The 17,351-nt window shown below is 43.0% G+C and overlaps 1 protein-coding gene across 4 annotated transcripts; it reads left to right on the forward strand.

Moving 5' to 3' along the window:
• The first annotated feature begins 644 nt into the window (after positions 1–644).
• Positions 645–15,888, forward strand: S1PR5 (sphingosine-1-phosphate receptor 5). Of its 4 annotated transcripts, none has more exons than XM_088137591.1 (3): positions 645–1,672; positions 3,341–3,494; positions 12,202–15,888. In XM_088137591.1, the coding sequence occupies exon 3, from the start codon at positions 12,337–12,339 to the stop codon at positions 13,495–13,497; it is 1,161 nt and encodes a 386-aa protein (XP_087993717.1). In that variant the 5' UTR covers positions 645–1,672; positions 3,341–3,494; positions 12,202–12,336; the 3' UTR covers positions 13,498–15,888. The 4 variants fall into 4 exon arrangements, with proteins under 4 accessions (XP_087993717.1, XP_087993719.1, XP_087993718.1 ...); XM_088137593.1 differs by having other exon boundaries at positions 12,265–15,888; XM_088137592.1 differs by lacking the exon at positions 3,341–3,494.
• Positions 15,889–17,351: the final 1,463 nt, after the last annotated feature.

The raw sequence follows: 17,351 nt of genomic DNA on the forward strand, positions 1-17,351 counted from the left end.
AATTAAAATAATAGCTTTTGTGCAAGAAAATATGCAGTACTGCATACTGTAAGGCACTCTTTGCTACCCAAGCTTCAAAGAGCCAAATAAAAAAAATTGAGACGAGACTTCTTTGAAAGTAAACAGATATATTTTGGCCAAGACACATCTGGGTGAGCCCAATCAACATTGTGGCAATGAATGCCGATTGAACCACACCTTGCAAAACAAACATCAGAGGCTTTATAGACGTTTACAAATGTAACAAACTTTTAATCAGATAGTACATCCCCTCATACCCATACAAGGAAATGCAGGGATGGTCTGGGGAGGAGGAAAGGTGGATCCCAGAAGGAGAAAGTCAGCTCAACTTTCTTCTCTTGTTACCAAGGAAATACCATGCGTTAACACCTCCTTATCTCTGTGGAATTCAGGGGCCTCTCTCTTTGCAACTTTTAGACAATCAGCCATTTAACAAAGAGATGAGGTGGGGGGGGGGAACGCTGTGCTCTTTAGAAGGCAAAAGCAAGTTAAACCTTTATAAGATAGAGTGCACTGTTATATGTATGTTTATACATTATGTGAAATATATATAGAGTATAAAAAATTGTGTATTAAAATAATGCCCTTCAATACTAACCCCATATAAACGAATCCAAAACAAAGAATAGAGAATTGGGAACCAACTTCATCGTCATCTGGGCGTGTCCAGCTATTCCTGGGGGGAAGCGGGGGAGAGAGCCCGCGAGAGCCAAAATGTCTTGGACTCGGAGCATCGCAGTACCGAGGAACCGAGAACTGTATCGGGAACTAAACCCCGGCTCCCCCGAAACCGATATACTGTGTAAACATCAGAACTGGAGTTTGTGAAAAGAGGACAGGGTACCTCCTAGCACGTGCAAAATGGCTTTCCCCGCTGCAGTCTTCCGGGAGCGTTTGAGCTGCGCTCCAGAGCAACCCGCTAGCCCTCCACCCCCAGCAATAGTTTTGGAGGGCGAAGCTGGGTCAGCGATTTGCAGATAAATCCGGTCCTTGCCCGCGCTTAGTTCCCAGAGCCGAAATTTTGCAAAACTTCCGTCCCAAGCAACCGGCAGGAGTTTCCCGCCCCCCTCCTTCGCACCCTATAGCGGTGCAACTTTGCACGGAGTTCCCGCTGAGTCCGGAGGACAGAACCTATTAAGGGGTGGATCCCTCCGTCCTGAGGGGATTCTTCGCGTGGGATGCGCTTCGAGCCCCGAAGCGCCGCGCCCCGCCGCGCCCTGCTCCTTTGCCCCTCGCTGCGACGCTGCCCGCAGGATCTTCGGCGGTCGCGGTGGGTGGGAGGGGCAGAGGTGTTGCTCAGAACCTGCGGCCGCTGCCGATCCCCCGCCGTCTCCACCTCGAGTCCCGGGAAGTCGGGAGCTGAGGCGGGACGGGGCACGGCGTAGCCTGGCTTGGCCCTTCTGCCTTGTTTTCTTTGCAACGGAACCCGAAAAGCTCTGTGTCTCCGAGGCAGCTTGCCGAACCCGAGCGCGAGGCTGGGTGCAGCCGGGGAGAGCAGGCAACGGAGCCCGGCCCCTTCTCTCCAGAGATAAACTCGACCAGGCGGGCGAGCGGGCAGGCTTGCTCCTCGAGAGCGCTTCGACAGCACTTCTGAAATGCACGACCCACCTTTTGCCGTCGTGGTTGTGCGTCCCTTCTGCAGTCTCCCGAGGTAGGTCGCAATGACCTCATTTTTCGCGAAGGTGTGGGGAGCGACTCGAGGCTGGGAACAAGTAGCGCCGTCGGTGAATCGCGGAGGGCCCACCGTCTCTCTCGGCCGGGCAGTACGGAACGAATATTTTTAAGCCGAACCTTGGGGCTCACCAAGGGCTCCCAGCCCCCGCCGAAGCCACTCCATTCAAACGTGCAATCTGGAATCGCGTCGGGTTTTAGGTTAGGATATTCTCAGACGAAAGTATACTTTCTTATTCTAACCTGGAAATACCAGGATGCCCCTTCTTAAAGTACTCGAATAGGTTCCTCTAAATAGACCCCTGGAAGGGAGGGTATTTTGCTGGTCCTTCGAGGAAGCATTCACTCTGCAGAGGGTCGGTAGATCACCTTGGTGGTAATGTGTGCAAGTAATTTCTTGGCAGCCTTTTAGGGGTTTGACAAATGGCTCTGGCTCTCTTTTTACCCTGTCACCAATGTCTTTTTTCTGTAACGATTACATATTTTTCTCATTTATCCCAGTGCTCAGCAATATATAATATATTAGAAGTAGGAAGTAGGAAGAAACTATTTTCTGAATGATTTGTTTCCCATGAAATGTCAAAATGTATGCTGTTTTCTTTCTTTGTTATTATGTTTGTTCTTGGGTCCTTTGACTGTAGTAATAAACTTTCAATTCAATATATATGCTTTAAACAAAGAAGGAAAAGCCTCTGCCCCAAGATGCTTATCTTCTAAACACAGAGCTGGGAAACAATTAAGAGTTGGAAAGAGCAACAATAGTAAATACAAATATTGAAAGAGTTAGGGAGTGACTTGGGAATTAAGCAAGAGTTTTGTGGGAAGGATGGACTGGGAGGAGGAATTGGAAGATTGAGAAAGAAGTTAATCCCACACAAATCTGGTGTGGAATTCCAGGGATAAGAGATTGTAAAAAAGGAGGTGCCCTCTTCCATTACTCGTCTCCTGGTAAGCTCCCAGAAGGTGTACGCTGGTAAAACCCAGTGCAATGACACAAGGCGGGAGAGGGGCAGGAGCAGAAGGGCACCTACCTATGTCCCCCTGGCTGTGAGGATCTCAGGTCTTTTCCATTCAGTGTAGTTAGGCACTTCCTCCACCCCCTGATAAAATGAAGCGTTGATAACCAGGAAGGGGAAGAAGGGAGCCACCACGGATGCATGCCCTGCAGAGCACGAAAGGGAGCCTCGTGGAGCTTTTTTCTTTGCCGTGCAGCCTTGGCTTGCCTATTCAGTTCAAGATCCACTGTGAAGAGGGCAAGACCAACCTATCTGTGGACGGCAGCCGCCCTTGGTTTGTGTGCTGGAACGAAAGGGGTTTCTTGTTGCTTGGTCCTCTTGCTTGGGAGACATTCCCTGATTGCGTGGTACCTTCCCATTATTTTTAATTCGTGGGTATTTACTGCCCAGCAATGATGGTGAAATGGTCTGTGAAGCTGCAGGGTGGGGTGTTTGATGCCCCCCATCCCTTTCCTGCCAGGATCTGCCTTGGCTTTTCCCCAGTGGCTTTGAGGACAGAAAATGACTGCACATGCTTTTGACAGAGTGAAAAGATGCAGCTATTCTGAATCCCATGTTTGAACAACTTTTGGTACTGTATCTCATACAGGATATTTAGGAATGTGTAAAGATTTCTTTTGCTTCTATTTAAGGTGTCAAGGCTGGCAGATCATTGGTCCAATTAATCTGTTGTGGACTTCTCTAACTACATTATAACGAGTCATGTGGCATCCGAGAGATCAACAAATATATCATGGCCTAAACTTTTGTGGACCACCGTCATATACCATGAAAGCTGATTACCTGGTCAGTGTTAAGTGCCCTAAGTTTCTTTGCCCTTTTTCCTGTGACAGACATTCCAGACATGCTCTGAACATTCTCTAGTTATGACTTTCTAGGATTTTACAGCCAGGACTTTCTGACTTAAGACTTAATTGAGATACTGTGGAATATAGTTCTAGCTAAATTCTGCTGCTGAATTAAATTGCACACAGAATGTTTTTCTTTGGGTAATGTGCAACATCTGTGTCTCTTCATTTCAGTCAGCACATTGTGACTGAAAACCTGCCACAATGCTGCCCATTTGGCTGGTAGGTGTTAGCTTTGTGCAGCAATTAACCAACTTTGATTTCTGTGTTTTCCCTTCTTTCTGTTCTCATTCTTTCATTTTAGCATACATCTGCAAAGTCAAGGGCAGTTCTCTGCTGTCTGAAGCTTTGCTAAAGACTAGTACAAATATAATCTCAGAAGGATTTTAGGCGTTGATGAGGCATTTTACCCACACTTTCAGCCAGAGGGTGCTTGTGAATACCCCAAGCTTTACAGTTTCCATCCTGAGAATCTTTCTTCTTCCTCTGTCCCACATTCATCTCTTATTTTCTCTCACCCTTCAGAACTGACCCCACCTTGAACTCAGTTGCTCAGCTTTTGAACAGTTAGTTTGCTGTCAGAAGCTGCTTCCTCTCTCTTACCAGAGATCTGTGTGTGAAAGGAGAGAAAAAAAATCCAAGAATCCTTCACGGATAAGTTTTCCATAAGTGGGAGCGCTGTAGTATTGGGAAAAGGTTTTATGAACCACGCTCTTAAGACTACTTTGCTTGCTGTACATTTATTGGGAAGCTGTGACAGGATTCAGGGCCAGTAACAACATATTAAAACTCTTTGAACAGTATTTCATAAATAATTGGGTACAATTATTTTTTCTGTTTAGTTTCTAAAATCTGTCTCAGTATAGTTCTCAAAACTACAGCTTATGGGGTTTACAATTAATGGGAGAGGTCAACAGAAGCATATCCCTTGTAGTTAATAGTTTGTTCAGGATGCTCTTTGGAACTTTAGGTTTACACTGGAGAAACTCATTGGGCGGAGGCTCATATTAACAGGGAGACTTTTGGGAATGAAGATTTACAGTGACTGCCTCATTCTGGAGCTGATGGACAGAATAGATCTGGATGGTAATGTAATGGTTTCTTAAATTACAGGGCTCTGCTGCTGATAATCAAGGATTCAGTAGCTAGGTTAAGAGTGTTGTGTGGATACATTATTATCCGTTAGGTTTTGAAGACTTTGCTGGGTGCATCTCCTCCTGTTGAGCCAGGAATGGTGAGCTGCTTCGTAAAAAGCTGCTGGGAATAAACTGTACAGAGAAACACAGTGTGCCTGAATCATCTCTGCTTGGGTTTGTCCACTTTTCTTGCATGCTCATCTTGAATCTATCAATTTCTCTGCCAGTTTAGCAACCCAGTGAGCTGCACTAACCAGCCCAAAAGCAACGTGCCATGTTTTCTCACTGCCCAGAAGTTTTTTTCCTTTGAGACTCAGAAGATCACTCAGTGGTCTTTGCAGTGATTCAGAGGCTCTGAGCTAATTTCTCATTAAGCTCATGAAATCTGCTGTAGTTATCTGGGAAAAAAACAAATCATCAGTTTTTCAACCTTGGGAGTTGTACTCCTTCTAGCTGGCCTATTCCCAGTGAGTGGGAGGGGAATGCCATCAGTATCAGGGGATCTGCCCCATAGCAGCTTTTGAGGAGGAAAAAAATCCAGGCTCTTGAAAAAGCTGGCCATCCCTGTACTCAGACAATTAATTATACTAACTAGGTCCACTGCTAACATGTATGTGTTTTATTTAATGTCATAGTAGCTTGTTTTCCCTTGTTGTTTACTGTGAAGACTGATATAGAGAGCTTCTTAGGCGCAGCTTGGAGAGGGAAACATCAACTTGTTTTCCACATAGAATAGGGAGCTTATCTGCCTTTGGACTGGGAGGAGAGATAGGAGGAATATCCAGCACATCCCAGAGGATGGGAATCTTTTTTGCTCACTGAGGAACCAAGAACTGGGGAAGTAAGTTTCCTCAGACAGAAACTAAATCTGGAAGTCCCTGTGCAGGAATTCCTGGTGCATCACCTGGGAGGACTTGCATTAGAACCACAACCTGGGGGAAGCAGGCTATGCACGAATGAGGGCAAGGAAACATAGGTCTTGCTCTGGTGGGGAGCAGGTAGGGGCATATGCTGGGCACTGGGTCCCCTAGATTAGATGTAGCTGTTCAAACCCATTTTTTCCAACTCCAGGAGCACCCTCTGACTGTACTGTCAGGTTTTAATCGCATATTTGCTAAAAATGGTTGGCCTTATTTTCTCCATTTTGAATACCATCAAAGGAGGAAGGAAAGAGGATTCAGTGTCTGATTTGCTTGTGCAGTATTGACCTTTATCTAGAGGTGGGTGTACCTATTCTTGATCAAGCCTCGAAGGAAATAATTATTTTTTCTTATCAGGATGATACTTATTTCTGTTTTAAATATTATTTTTCCAACTTGTCTAAATGCCAACATTTAGAGAACCTAGGTTTCTTAGAATTCCACAGCTTATAGTTCCAAATTAAAACACTTCAAAATAAATTCAGTTATAAAAGTAATTATTGTCTAAGTAGGTTATACTTTAATAAATAGATCAAACATGAACATTGTATAAAGAAATCAACGTATGTTGTACCCTACATTCTTAAAATAGTGAAGTAAATTTAGATCAGCAAAGGGTGATATAAGAGCAAATATTGATTCTTTTTCAGTTTTTCTCAATTTTTTAAACAGAAAAATAGGAAAACAAGGACCAGTGACCAGAAGGAGGTCTAGGGGCATCCTAGGATGGAATGAACCCTGGTGATGTGGTAGCTACATTGCCCAACATAATCAGAGAAATCAGCTTTCTTGCACTGTGGCAGACTCAGGAGTGATAATGGGTGAGGGCAGGTTTTTCCAAGTGTAAGAAAGAGAAGAATGAAGGGGTGGGTACCTCAACAGAAGGGGAGCTCAGTGTTCAGCGGAAGTTTGTTTTGCTTGGAAGGGTGGCTGTTAGCGTACTGCTATTGCCCCTGAGCAGTTTGAAAATATAGCTGTAGATGGAGGGTCTGTGCTCAGAGTTGTTGACAATGTGTACCGACTATTTAGAAAGTCAAATCAGAGAAGGTAAGTTGCTGATTAGTATCTTCACCTGCCAGAGTTCTGGTATTGGAAATTAAATGATACTAATAACTGCTGTGCTTGACTTAGTACTTGGGAGGGGGGTTATGTTGTTCTGTAGCCTGTATGGTTTGTTTAACTAACTGCCAGAAGATTTTTGCATTTTACAGGGTGGTATGGGAATCAATGGAATAGCACTGGGAATGGGGCACTTTAGGACAGAATATGTTGCTAAATATTATTTGGAAGAAGAGTGGGAGATAAAAGGAAAATAAAGTTGACTGGCTCAAGTTATTGAAGATTAAGGTAGCTTAATTAGCTGTTGATTTTCTAATTAATTTTTGTTGTTCAGTCGTTAAGTTGTGTCCGACTCTTCATGACCCCATGAACCATATTGCGCCAGGCCTTCCTGTCCTTCACTGCCTCCCTGAGTTTGCTCATTGCTTCAGTGATGCTATCTAAACATCTCATCCTCTGCTGTCCTCGTCTCCTTTTGCCTTCAATCTTTCCCAGCATCAGGGTCTTCTCCAAAGAGTCCTCTCTTCGCATTAGGTGACCAAAGTATCTGAGCTTGAGCTTCATTATCAATCCTTCCAATGAGCAGTCAGGATTGATTTCCTTTAAGATTGACTGGTTTGACCTCCTAGCAGTCTTGGGGACTCTTAAGAGTCTTCTCCAGCACCACAGTTCAAAGGCATCAATTCTTCGGCGCTCAGCCTTCTTTATGGTCCAGCTCTCACAGCCATACATCACTACTGGAAAAACCATAGCTTTGACTATGCGGATCTTTGTCGGCAAGATGACGTCTCTGCTTTTTAATATGCTATCTAGGTTTGCCATTGCTTTCCTCCCAAGGAGCAAGCGTCTTTTAATTTCATGGCTGCAGTCTCCATCTGCGGTGATCTTGGAGCCCAAATAAATGAAGTCTGTTATTGCTTCCATTTCTACCCCTTCTATTTGCCAGGAACTGATGGGTCCAGATGGCATGATCTTAGTTTTTTTAATGTTGAGTTTCAAGCCAGCTTTCGCACTCTCCTCTTTCACCCTCATCAAGAGGCTCTTTAGTTCTTCTTCACTTTCTGCCATTAGGGTGGTATCGTCTGCATATCTGAGGTTATTGATGATTCTCCCTGCAATCTTAATTCCGGCTTGTGAGTCTTCCAGTCTGGCATTTCTCATTATGTACTCTGCATATAGGTTAAATAAGCAGGGTGACAGTATACAGCCTTGTCGTACTCCTTTCCCTATTTTGAACCAATCGGTTGTTCCATGACCGGTTCTAACTGTTGCTTCTTGGCCCGCATACAGATTTCTCAGGAGACAGGTAAGGTGGTCTGGTATCCCCATCTCTTTAAGAATTTGCCACAGTTTGTTGTGATCCACACAATCAAAGGCTTTTGCATAGTCAATGAAGCAGAAGTAGATGTTTTTCTTGTGCTTTCTCCATGATCCAGCGAACGTTGGCAATTTGATCTCTAGTTCCTCTGCCTCTTCGAAACCCAACTTGTACATCTGGTAGTTCTCGGTTCACGTACTGCTGAAGCCTAGCTTGTAGGATTTTGAGCATAACCTTGCTAGCATGTGAAATGAGTGCAATTGTGCGATAGTTTGACCATTCTTTGGCATTGCCCTTCTTTGGAATTGGAACATAAACTGACCTTTTCCAATCCCGTGGCCACTGTTGCGTTTTCCAAACTTGCTGGCATATTGAGTGCAGCACTTTAACACCATCATCTTTTAGTATTTTAAATAACTCAGCTGGAATACTGTCATCTCCACTGGCTTTGTTGTTAGTAATGCTTCCTAAGCCCCACTTGACTTCACTCTCTAGGATGTCTGGCTCAAGGTCAGTGATCACACCAGCGTGGACATCAGGGACATTAAGATCTTTCTTGTATAGTTCTTCTGTGTATTCTTGCCACCTCTTCTTAATCTCTTCTGCTTCTGTTAGGTCCCTGCCTTTTTTGTCCTTTATCATGCCCATCTTTGCACTAAACGTCCTTTGATATCTCCGATTTTCTTGAAGAGATCTCTAGTCTTCCCCATTCTATTGTTTTCCTCGATTTCTTTGTATTGTTCATTTAAGAAGGCCTTCTTATCTCTCCTTGCTATTCTCTGGAAATCTGCATTCAGTTGCTTATATCTTTCCCTTTTACCCTTGCTTTTCGCATTCCTTCTTTCCACAGCTATTTGTAAAGCCTCATCAGACAGCCATTTTGCTTTCTTGCATCTCTTTTTCTTTGGGATGGTTTTAGTTGCTGCCTCCTGTACAATGTTACGGACCTCCATCCATAGTTCTTCAGGCACTCCGTCTACCAAATCTAATCCCCTAAATCTATTCATCACCTTCACTGTGTACTCACAAGGAATATGATCTAAGTCATACCTGAGTGGTCTAGTGGTTTTCCCTACGTTCTTCAATTTAAGCCTAAATTTTGCAGTAAGAAGCTCATGATCTGAGCCACAGTCAGCTCCTGGTCTTGTTTTTGCTGTCTGTATAGAGCTTCTCCATCTTTGGCTGCAAAGTATGTAATCAATCTAGTTTCGGTATTGACCATCTGGTGATGTCCATGTGTAGAGTTGTCTCTTGTGTTGTTGGAAAAGAGTGTTTGCTACGACTAGCTTGTTCTCTTGACAGAACTCTATTAGCCTTTGCCCTGCTTCATTTTGTACTCCAAGGCCAAACTTGCCTGTTATTCCCATTACTCCTTGACTTCCTACTTTAGCATTCCAATCCCCTATGATGAAAAGGACATCTTTTTTTGGTGCTAGTTCTAGAAGGTGTTGTAGGTCTTCATAGAACCAGTCAACTTCAGCTTCTTTGGCATCAGTGGTTGGGGCATAGACTTGGATTACTGTGATGTTGAATGGTTTGCCTTGGATACGCACTGAGATCATTCTGTTGTTTTTGAGGTTGTACCCCATTATTGCCTTTCCCACTCCCTTATTGACTATGAGTGCAACTCCATTTCTTCTAAGGGTTTCTTGCCTACAGTAGTAGATATAATGGTCACCTGAATTAAATTCACCCATTCCCGTCCATTTCAATTCACTGATTCCCAAGATGTTGATGTTCAATCTTGTCATCTCATGTTTGACCACATCCAGCTTGACTTGGTTCTTACATTCCAGGTACCTATACAATATTGTTCTTTACAGCATCGGACCTTCTTTTCACTTCCAGATACATCCACGGCTGAACGTCCTTTCGGCTTTGGCCCAGCCGCTTCACTCTTTCTGGAGCTACTTGGAATTGCCCTCGGCTCTTCCCCAGTAGCATATTGGACACCTTCCGACCTGAGGGGCTCATCTTCCGGTGTCATAACTTTTAGCCTTTCAACATTGTCCATGGGGTTTTCTTGGCAAGGATACTGGAGTGGGTTGCCATTTCCTTCTCCAGTGGACCCCATTTTGTCAGAACTCTCTGTCATGACCTGTCCGTCTTGGGTGGCCCTGCACGGTATAGCTCATGGCTTCACTGAGTTACGGAAGCCCCTTCGCCACGACAAGGCAGTGATCCATGAAGGGGTTCTAATTAATATTCAAAGATTAATGTTTGGCTTTATCTTCAGTGAAACAAATATTTCACCTTTTATTTAAATGCTGTGATCAAAATGTTATATGCTCAGGAGCTGATATATCCTGGTTTACAGGGCTATAGTCTAGAGTGGCAACCCAAAACTGTTTCCCCAAAAGACAAGTCAAGCCCCTTCTACTTTGTTGCCAATAAAACAAAGAAACAAAACAAAATCACAGACATATGCAGGTAGACATTAGAAGTCAAGCTAGAATTGTGATTTGACATACAAAATCTATGTATTTGTCCACGTACAGTAGATCTGTGTACATTTGTCTAGCAGGTTGGAAAATACACTTCCCAATAGGCTGCTAATGGGGAAGTTGCAAGAGAAGATCAGTTGACAGATGAATTGAAAGCTTCAGCATGTTTCTGTTCACACTATGATGCCAAACCCTCTTCAGCAGCATTCTAATAAGTCCTGAGAAGTGTGGCATGCCAACAAGCCCTGTGAGGATAGCACAGCAGCAAAATTGCATCTGTGGGCTTTTCTCTATAGCAAGGGTCTCAGTGGCATGTTACTAAACTTGGCAGGCTGGGAGAACCATTTTTCATTAATTATATGCAATGTGAAATGGGCTTGGAAGGCAGTGGGCAAAGCAAACAATCCCTTACTACACAAGATGAATTCACTAGATCACAGGCTTTTTCTTTCTATAGTGATACACACACACACGTGTTATCCACAGTTTTCAGCATACTATATTTTCCCAGAGGTTCAACTGGCATGCACTCCTGTTGATTATATAATGTTATATTGAAGTAAGCCATAGTGTGGTTTGTATGGTTTGGGTTTGGCCATTGTCCAGCAACCATGATTTATGGTTTAGTCGGTTATGTGAATGCAGCCATTTGTTTTAATGGAGTTTTGTTGAAGAAGCCAAAGTTAGTTGGGTTTACATAATGCACTAAGTTTACAAATGTTTAAAAACCCTCAACGTTATGGCTAAGGTTGATATGTGAAAACTGTTGAAGGCTTTGAGAATGTAGCAGATCATGTCAGATTCACATGACTTACTAAATCTGGTTTACTATAAATTATAGGTAACAGATCTGGGAAATCACCCCAGACAAAGCAGAAGATCTTAGACATTCATATTGGGTGATATCAAACAAGTTTTTTGGTGGTAGCTGCTCAGTTTCCTAACCCCTACGATTTTGGCAGGGAGGGACTAATTCATAGTTGTCTGATAGAAATGGGACTACTACACATTGGGGAGGGGCAGTATTGTAGTGCAGTTTTTAAGCTAAGAAAACCAAAACATGATTACAAACCATGGTTAAGTTGCTCTGCTTTACCACAATTTAACGTGATATTATTATTGTTCATTGTAGTCAATGACCAGCCAGTGTGAGAAACAGAAATACAAAACACTAGACTGTAAATGCAACAAATAAAATATCCAATACTTTATTATCAAATTAACCATTTAATATATAGTCCAGATTCAGATGTTATACTAATCTTAATCTTACCATGGCTTAGCATTTCATACAGACCAGTTCTGAGTATATAAAGGGTTCCAATTCAGTTCGGGTCCTAATTCCTAGATAGTGCTATCAGTAAGGGGTTAAAACCAGCTCCAACTCCACCAAACTGGTTTCCTCCAGGCATATGGAACCACAAGTCCCATCACCCATCATATCCAGACTAGTCAGAATGAGGGGAAATGTACTTCCAGATTGATGAAAGTTTAATTAGAAGACCCTGTGGTCTGACTTTCAATAAGAATATAGGAAGAGCCAAGCTGAATCAGCCAAGGTTCCATTTCTAGATGCTTTTGGGAATAAAAATGTAAGATATAACTGCAGTAATAGCCTCTCCTTGTGTTCCCTAGCAATTTCTATTAAGAGACATATTGGAGGCATTATATAGTCATCACAATTAGTAGCCAGTTATAGAACACTACAGCTAAAACTCTGGGATGGCATTTAGCTATAACTCAAATGGATTTCTTGTTGAATTTCTAGGTTCCATCAAGAAAGAATGAAAAGAACTTGCTGTTTGTGAAAACAATTTTCTTTCTCCTTCAGCACAAGATGATGGAAAGGACTCTGCAATACTATGTAAACCTGTGAATCTAAGGTGAAAGCAACATCAATGGGATGGATTCCACAAGCATGAAGTCTCCATATTACCTGATGCCGTTCTACCAAGACTACCATAATAACAACATAATTTCCTTGCACTATAACTACACAGGCAAGCTCCATGCCAGTAAATACAAAGGCAGCCTCAAGGCTGATGCCATCCTCTTTCTTGTTGTGTGTACGTTCATTGTGCTGGAGAACCTAATGGTCTTGCTGGCTATCTGGAGGAACAAGAAATTCCACTCACCCATGTACTATCTGATTGGAAATTTGACACTGTCAGACTTGCTTGCTGGAGTGGCTTACACTGCCAATATCATCATGTCGGGGCCCAACACTCTCAAACTGACTCCCGTGCAGTGGTTCTTACGGGAAGGTGGGGTCTTTGTCACACTGGCGGCATCTGTCCTCAGCCTCCTTGCAATTGCCATTGAGCGGCACATCACTATGGTCCGCATGAGACTGTACCATAGGGACAAGAAAGGACGGATGTTCTTGTTAGTGGGGGCCAGCTGGATGGCTTCTGTCTTGCTTGGAGTGCTGCCAATTTTGGGTTGGAACTGCATTGAAAAACTTCCTGAATGTTCTACTGTGTTGCCCCTCTATACCAAGCATTATGTCCTCTTTTGTATCACTGTTTTCTTGGCTATCCTGGTCTCTATTGTAGTGCTTTATGCCCGCATCTATCACATGGTCAAATTCAATGGGCAGCGTCTGGGGAGTCTTCACAAGGGTATGCTTAAGAAGTCCCAGAAGTACATGGCCCTGTTGAAGACAGTAACTATTGTGGTGGGCACTTTTATTGCTTGCTGGTTACCTCTCTTCCTCCTCCTATTGCTTGATGTTGCATGCCAGGCCCAGGCCTGCAGTGTATTGTACAAGGCAGACTATTTCTTGGGCTTAGCTATGATTAATTCTCTCCTTAATCCCATCATTTATACCTTGACCAGTAAGGATATGAGACGGGCCATCTTCAAATTGCTCTGCTGCCTTCTGGTGATTACACCAGCTGCACAAGAGAGACAAACCAAACGCTTTGGTCTCCCTATCTTGGAAGGCAGCACTAGCAAATCAGACCGTTCATCACACCATCAGGATGGCCCTAAAACCAGCCTGTCAATTGGGAATGCCACCCCCACAGCCATCAAGGCATTAGTGTTGAAAGCTGTCCATTGAATTCTTTTATGCCCTAGGCATCAACACAAGGATACAGGCAGGGAAAAGAGATTCCTGGAAATATACTCTCCATCTGAACTTGGACTTTTAGCCATGAAGGAGCTGTGTTTGATCTTGAAGGAGGTGGTGGAGAAACTGAAGAAAAGTTGAGAAGTACAGGGACATGGAACGTATCTAGATAGTACCTATCTGGCTGTTACTCAGGGAAATACTTGGAAGTTTTCACAGCTAGGCCAGGCAGTCTGAATGGATAGAACTGTTATAGGACTTAGGGAGGTAATATTGTCCTACTCCTTTCCACTGTGGCCATGAATGGGTTCCCTTAAGACCAGGTTCTTACTCAACTAGTTCCTTCTGCTTCTGACTCCAGGAATACAAATGTGGAGCACATGAAGCACAGAACTCATACTGGGACTATGCCCACATCTAGCATTACTAACACTAGTAGGCTGGAGGGGGATCAACAGGAGACATGAATGAGCCTCAGAACCTGCCTCCTTGGCAAAGTTCAGCTCTATTTTAGCTTCTGAGGTCTCTTTTGCATCTTCTGTGCCAGGAACTATACCTTTCATGTAGAGTCTTTATAGGTTAAAAAGTGGTTTAAGTATGGTTCTTATCCATTATAGCAATTTAAAGAGCTAACCTTAGACTGAACTGGATCAAGCCACCACAAATATTTGTCCACCTGTCCAGTTCCTAGTTCAGTATGCATAGTTGCCCATACAAATACATATACCCTTTAAAGTAAATTTTTATACCCAAATGGTTTCATTTGAAATAAAAAAGGCATGAGTCATAAGTAGCTGCAAAAGGCTGTAAGTTATCCTATTGATTGTCCTGTGGCTTTCCGGTGGTAGGACTTGGTGCTAAGTTTGAGTCTTCCATCTAGCCAAACAGCAAGCAGCCAGAAAGTAAAAGAGAGGTAGGAGGCTCATCAACTCAGCTGGTTTAGTGCTATATTAAAATACCTCACTTACTCTTTGCTGAGGGCATGTCCTCACAGCAGGGCATGCCTTCCATCTCATACATAGCCCGTTATGAGACAAGCTGAAGCTGGTCCAGCATGTTTCAGCATGAAAGTAATGTTTTCTCTGACCTGACAATCCATGGTACATGGAGGAGGCGGGCAAGAGGTGAAGCAGTTAAAATTGACACAGCAGATCTGCTGTGTGATGGCCCTCTGCAGTTCTGCCTTGGCTGCAGAAGAAACCAAAACCCGACTTTGATAGCCACTTCCCTTTCTTTTTCAATCATGTTGATTATCATCCTAGAGAGTGTAAAGCCCAGAAACTGACTCCTTCAACCCAGGTTTAAGGCAAGTGCAATTGAAAGGACTTTGCTTTTGTCATTCTGTAGCATGTGCACTGGTCAACTCTCTTCCTAGTAACCTCTGTTCTCAGAGAAGCCCTGACCCCTCAGTTCCTCTCCTCGTGGGATGGTCTTCTAAAAGGGTCACTCCATCACAAAGGTAATTTGGTAAAGATGGATAGCTTTAACATACAGCTATATATTTTTCCTTCCCTACTCTTTTATGTCAGAGCTATGTGTATTTGTGAGCTGACACAATATACTGTAAAATAATTTCTCAGATTCCATTTCTTCAACACTTATCCAGCTACTTCATATCAATTTCTGAGATCTGGATGATCTCTAGATGGCAGCTAAGAGAGACAAAATCTTTGCTGTCATCTAGTGCTTGACTGGTTGATTGACCTAAGACTACCCTGCAGCTGAATACATTTTTCACACGTACCTAACTCCCTTTCTTGAACTCCAGTTCCAGGAACACTTATGCAACAGCTGCATCTGGGCTGCACAAATCCAGGTGATTTAACAGATTGCTTTTATCAGAGACAAACTCTTTGCTCTCATCTAGTGGAAGCTGACAGTCCTTTGGTAAAGAAAAGGGTGGACAGAGCACCAAGTACCACCCTGGTATCCATTCTGTACAGTGATTGGTGGTGGCTTTTCCCACAAATAGAATTACAGCTAGGGACAACTGCTAATTGCTGCCCTTGCAGCATCATATGGAGGAGCTGTACAAAGAGTAGCACAGCAAGACTGTAAAGGTCCATGAAAGGAATGCTGTGGGGACAGTGTGATTTATGCCAACATAATTTCTTTCCACTCTGGGACAGTAGGAAAATATGGCAAGTAGCTGTGTGAATGAGCTCAAGGTCTAGCAATAATTATGGCATCAACTAAAGTAGCAGTAATTTCAATATTTTGAAACACTGAAAGAATGTACAAAAGAACAACAAGAACAGATACAAATTGGGTCTGGGCCCAGGTAGTCAGTCCTAGGAGTACCTGGCAAAGATTGTAGCAGGTGGTCATAGGGGCAGCCAAGATGTTGTTCCCAGCACTGGGTTGCTGTCCAACTGAGCAAGCTACCGCCCTCAGACATGGCTTCAACTCCATCCAAAATACAAGTCTGCTCAGCAGCAATAATGATGGTGCAGAGGCTTTTGGGTTATAGTTGGGCTGTAAGTCTGACATTTGCAAGGGTTGGTCTTCCCTGCCAGCTGTGCTGGACTTGGACCCTGGGCATTCCTTGGGTTTGATACTTTCTTCAAGCTTGCTTTCAGAGAATGAGTCCCCTGTAGAGGTCAGTACATGGTTGGTTTGGTAAATGCATATTCTGCCCCAAGAATTAGTTTTTTTTTTTCCATTTGCCTAATTGACAAATAGATAAATGCAAATAAATAAAATAAGTCTGGACTTCCACTCTTGTCTATAAAAAACAGATCAGTTTGAATGAAAAGACAGGCATCAACAGGACCACCTGAAATTAGGACCCAAAAAAGCACAGTACTGTAGTCCTCTCCATTTGCAACCTTACAGTGTAGAAAAAAAGGCCGTAAATATTTTCCCTATATTCAAGGAGGTGACAGGAGAGTATATATTGCAAAATACTGTTTTTTCTTAGCAGAACAGCCCATCTCAGTAAAACAACAGCATACTCAAGACAAATCACATACAATGTTCTGTCCCTGGTTTTAACCATGATTAATTCATTCTGGGACTTCCCTTAAAGTAACAGAAGCATACCATATCTCCCCCCTTCATTATAAATAAAAATTAACATTACATTATTTTATGTAAATAGTTATACATTTACATGAAGTAATTTCAAAATATATAAAAATTAAATTATTTGATTCCAGTTGACAAAGAGGGACTTGAGCTCGGGAGCAATTTCTTATATATTTAGCCTCTACCAGTTATATGGCAGTATTGCCTGCACAGGTGCTGTATTTGAGGTTCAGGAACTTTTCCTAAAGCCCCTTTTCTTTCAGTATGTAACACTGGTGAAATCAAGTGAACTCCTGAAGACACTATTGCTCTGGAAACTACTGTACGGTATGTAGCTGACCGTTTGCTATCCTTGATTTTAAAATCTTACTTGCTGTTCAGGATTTCTCTGTCCTAAATGTTAGATTATTTGATTCTCCTGCCAAAGGACACTGGGAAGGTGATTAGACTAGATTATCTCCAAGATCACTTCCAACCCCAATGTTCTATGATTCTGTAATTAATATGTCTCCTGTTGCATTGATATTTATTCTCAGCCAGTACCATGTCACTCTGGACATAGTACTGTTTTCCTTGCCAGCTGCCAACCACTTGCTGTTTCTATGCTCCTGAATTATGAGCTGAGGTTTCTTGAAAAATCACATTTAAAAACCCTGCTGGTCACAATCACCCCCCTACTCCTGCCAGTTCTAATGACACCTTATTTATAGAGTTCCATAGAACTGTGGCAAGAAATTCAATCGACCATCATTGAAATAGCAGTTGAACACATACCATACAAGAAGTCAGAGAAAAAGTGCAAGCAGCTTCTGATGAAA

The sequence above is a fragment of the Python bivittatus genome, unplaced genomic scaffold (assembly GCF_059951505.1).
Source record: "Python bivittatus isolate LINGU-HERP-01145 unplaced genomic scaffold, Pbiv_v1 ctg000220_np1212, whole genome shotgun sequence".
NCBI lineage: Eukaryota > Metazoa > Chordata > Lepidosauria > Squamata > Pythonidae > Python > Python bivittatus.

Coding starts and splice junctions, on each gene's coding strand:
- S1PR5 (XM_088137591.1), top strand. CDS start 12,337: ATGGATTCCACAAGCATGAAGTCTCCATATTACCTGATGCCGTTCTAC.